We start from the raw sequence: 4,253 nt of genomic DNA, 5'->3' as shown, positions 1-4,253 counted from the left end.
AGGTGGACGCAGCTGTAGGTTCAGGAGTTCTCTAAACCAGTCAACAGGTGGTTGTGGGTGGGTGTTCTTGTAGGCAGAGGAAGAGGTCTGTGGCTTACATCAGAATCTCAAAGTTGACACCCAAAAAAGGCAAAAGCTCCTGCGAGATGCTGGCGTATACAACTAACAAGATAACTCTCTGAGTCCGGGTGCGGTGGCTCACACCTGTAATCCCAGCACTTTAGGAGACTGAGTCGGGTGGATCACAAGGTCAGGAAATCGAGACTATCTTGGTTCACACGGTGAAACCCCGTCTCTAATAAAAATACAAAAATTAGCCGAGTGCTGTGTCCGGCACCTGTAGTGCCAGCTACATGGGAGGCTGAAACCGGAGAATGGCATGAACCCAGGAGGCGGAGCTTGCAGTGAGTGGAGATCGCACCATTGCACTCCAGCCTGGGAGACACAGTGAGACTCCATCTCCAAAAAAAAAAAAAAAAAAATACGATAATGCTCTGAGTGTACATCCTGGCACACAGGAAGAGCATTCTTGTTGATGGTGGTGGTTTCAAATATTTCAGTGAGTTTTCCCTTGAAAACCTCAGTCGGGAGCCACTTCAGTCCAGCGTGGGCAACAAGGGAGCTTCAAGGAATGGTAGTTGTGAATACAAGCTTGTACACAGCGACAGGTCACAGGCTGTGGAAGATACCTGTCAATCAATATTCAGAGGTAACCTTCCATAACTGAAGCATAGGGCATATCTGACCTCATCTGACATGGCTAAAATCATGATTGTTTTTCTAACTGGGAAATTTAGGTAACTTATTTGCCTGTAAAGAACTATCTCTCTCCGCTTATTTTCTGAAGTAACGCTAGTCAGTAGGGAAATGTTCCGATGACGTTCGTGAAAGAACAAACCAATGTCTTCCGCTGTAATACCACCTATTTCACACAGATGAATCTTGGTTCTTCCATGCGACACTAAAAGTATCGGGAGTGCCAGGAAGTCTCTTTAATCATCGTTCTCCAACGTGCTCAGGAGATGAAGTCATTCTGTGAAGTGGACTTCAGTTGACACAACTGAGAAAATGTCCTAGAGAAAGTAAAATTTGTAATGGCCTCATACTTTACAGAAATAATGCAACTTTCTTCTTTCGTTTCTTTCCAGTTTTTAGATATTGATTTTTAATTGGTTCAGGGCAACCTGTTTCTGCATCAAAGTCTTGGGAAGCTTCCACCTGTTTTTATTTAATATAATTAATTAATTAATTAATTTAGTTAGTTAGTTAGTTACTTACTTACTTAGAAATAGAGTTTCACTGTGTCACCCAGGCCAAAATGTAGTGGTATGATCACAGCTCACTGCAGTCTCAACCTTCCAGGGTCAAACCAATCCTCAGGCTTCCACCACCTGAGTAGCTGGGACTACAGGTGTGCCATGTGCGGCTAATGTTTTATTTTTTTTTTTATTTTTGTAGAGATAGGATCTCATTATGTGGCCAAAGCTGGTCTCAAACTGATGGTCTCAAGCAATCATTATGTTAGCCTTCTTAAGCAATGAGATTATAGACATGAGCCACGGCACACAGCTGATGTATTTATTTATTTTCTCAGAACTCTATGAAACGTGATTCTTAATACATAAAGAAAGAGAAGCCAGATAAAGGTGGAAGTAGTTACACAAAATGGGAGTGTCATTTGGCACTTAGACAAGAGAGGCGGAATATAAAAATAGAAGATCCACATGTCAAAATTGACGGTGGGCTTGGATATGGACTCCAGCACATTTTGTTTTTATTTTGTTAGGAGACAGTCGCTGCCGCCGCCTCCGCTGCCGCCGGGCCCAGATCTGGAAGGCAGGAATGCCAGGCTGGTCAGCCCAGAGGGAAAACAGGCCTCTCCACAGCGAGCCAGGTGCTCACCACGAAAGGGAGGCCACCACCCCGCCCCCGATCCCGTCCCAACCCGGCGTCCTAAAGCTCCTCCAGCAGAGCCCGGTATTCCTCCTCGCTGAGGAGTAGCGGTTCCAGCAGAGCGGGCTTTCCCACGTCCTGCAGCTCGGTGGGGGCCTCCGTTTCTAGGAAAGGCTGCGCCTGCTGCAGAAACTCGGGGGTCCCCAGGAGCTCATCCAGCAGGCTGGAGGGGAGTGCAGACGAGCGCCCAGGCTCCTGGAGCGGCGGGGAGGGCGCCCGAATGGCTTGCATCTGCCCCTGGCACGCGAAGGCCTCCTGGGGCGCGGGTCCCGGAGGTGGAGCTGCCCCGACTTGGGCCTCCCAAGCCGCCCCGGCGACCTGGGGCCCCTGGCCCCAGCCACACCACGGCCTCCCCTGGGACGTGGGTGGCGCAGGCACACCCTGGCCCTGCAGCTCAGCTCGAGGGGGCCCAGGCTGTCCCACCCAGCAAGGGCCCGGCAGGCTCTGGTGCTGCGGATCCAGATCCCCCTGGCATTGGCTCGGGCGCGGAGGCCACCCCCGGGCGTCTGAGGGTGGGAGAGCGCCCCTTCCGGTGTAGCCAGGGCAGGGTACGAAGAATCCCAATCCCCGCCCGCCGGGGCAGGCAGGGAGAGCCCTGCTGCCTGCCCAGCCTGGCTGGGCTGGAGCGGGGCGACGGCCCCCGCTCCCTGGCTCACGAAAGCCCCCTGTGGGAGAGTCCACGGCGCGCAGGGCGTGTGGGGTGCGGGAAGCCCCGTTCCCCACGCCCCAGTGTGGGTGATGGTGGCGACCGGCGAGGGAGCAGCGGGGCGACACCCACCGGGGGCGGGTTGCAGGGTCCACCTGCGTGCCCCGGTGCCCCGCCACCCTGGCCTGGGTGCCTGGCCCTCCGGTTCTGAAACCAAATCTGAATCCGGGACTCCGGGAGGCCCGTCTCTCTGGACAGTTCTTCCCGGGTGGCGATTCCCGGAAAGCGATCCTGCTTGAAGGCTCGCAGGAGCAGGGCGGTCTGGGACCCGGTGACGGCGGTCCGCTTTCGCCTGGCTTCTTGCGGGCCGCGTTTCCCGGGCCAGGGCCGAGATTCCCGCCGGTGCTGCCTCAGCTGGCGCGATCTCTCGTTCTGAAACCAAATCTGGACCCTGGGCTCCGGAATGCCGATGGCCTGGGCCAGCTCTTCCCTGGTGGCGATGCCCGGGTCGGGGTTCCGCTCAAAGCAGGCTCGCAGGGCCTCCCTTTGGCTCGGGGTCCAAACGAGTCTCCTTCGCCGTCCTCGTCCTCGGGCTTCCGCCGGGAGGGCGCCCTCGGCAGGTGTCGGGAGAGCCATTGCGGGGAGACCTGGCCGGAATTTCGCTGACGGACACGGGCAGAGAGCGGCTGGCGGGCTCCCGTGCCCCTCAGTCGGCCTGTGCAGGGCGCGCAGGTGCAGCCAGGAGGCCGGCCCAGAGGGCCAGCGGCCCTTATAAAGGCCCACAGGCTCCACCCCTTCAGGAATGTGGGGGTGGGGGGAAGCCTGGGTCAGCCCGACCCCGGAAGCCAGGAAGCACAGGGCCCAGGGCGCTGTGTCCTGGGTATGGGTGGGGCCGGAGAAGCCCCAGAAGGGGGGAGTGGGTGGGGAGGGGAGCGGGGAGGGTGGAGGGGCGGGGAGCGGGCTTCGGGGTCTGGCTCTCTGGGCCTCTCCGGGGATTCTGCGGGGACCGGAAGCCGCTCGCGGGGCTGCGCAGGCATCTTCAGCGGGGAGAAGCCAGCCTGGAAGGGTGGAGTGGAGCGTGAAACTGAACCTCCGTGAGAGTCTTGAGATTTCCGGGCCCTCTCTCCGTGAAGGAGGCCAAGCCCGTGGGTGGATGTCGCCGTGGCCGTGGGAGTCTCACACACGCAGGGGTGTGGGTCGCGTTCACTTCCACGCAGAAGAGCAGGGCGACACCCCGGAGAAAAGCTGCATCCCCGGCCTCATGGCCTGACGACGGATTCCCGCATCCTGCAACAGGTGTGGAGTCTCCACTGTGGCCGCTCTGGAAGCCGGCGAGGAGAGCCGGGGCACCGTGCTGGCGTTCCACGGCTCCCTGGAAGTTTCTGTGTCCCCGCAGAGCTCAGGAATCAAACAGCCGACACGGTCAGGCTTTCGGGGACGGAGAGACGTGAGCAACCGGGCCCCCGGCAGACGGCAAAGCAACGTGGAATCCGAAATCACGCTTCATTGGTCCTGAGCGTGGCCCCTGTGTGGACGGGGCTGCCTGCCTCGCGCTGCAGTGCCGGGCTCAGCCTGGGGACCGGAGGCCTGTAAACCATGAGGGTGACATCCGGACGGCCATCCCGAGTCTGGGTCTCTTGCCTCGGCAGACATC

The 4,253-nt window shown here is 58.1% G+C and overlaps 1 protein-coding gene across 1 annotated transcript; it reads right to left on the bottom strand.

The window, feature by feature from the left end:
* Window positions 1–1,953: 1,953 nt before the first annotated feature.
* Window positions 1,954–3,235, bottom strand: LOC113224479 (double homeobox protein 4C-like). Its single transcript, XM_026453642.1, is given in 3 exon segments — window positions 1,954–2,451; window positions 2,454–2,740; window positions 2,743–3,235. Coding segments are annotated over 3 exon segments (1,278 nt in total).
* Between the last annotated feature and the right edge of the window lie 1,018 nt (window positions 3,236–4,253).

This window comes from Piliocolobus tephrosceles, unplaced genomic scaffold, assembly GCF_002776525.5.
Source record: "Piliocolobus tephrosceles isolate RC106 unplaced genomic scaffold, ASM277652v3 unscaffolded_44912, whole genome shotgun sequence".
NCBI lineage: Eukaryota > Metazoa > Chordata > Mammalia > Primates > Cercopithecidae > Piliocolobus > Piliocolobus tephrosceles.
This window is presented reverse-complemented; position numbering and strand designations above follow the sequence as displayed.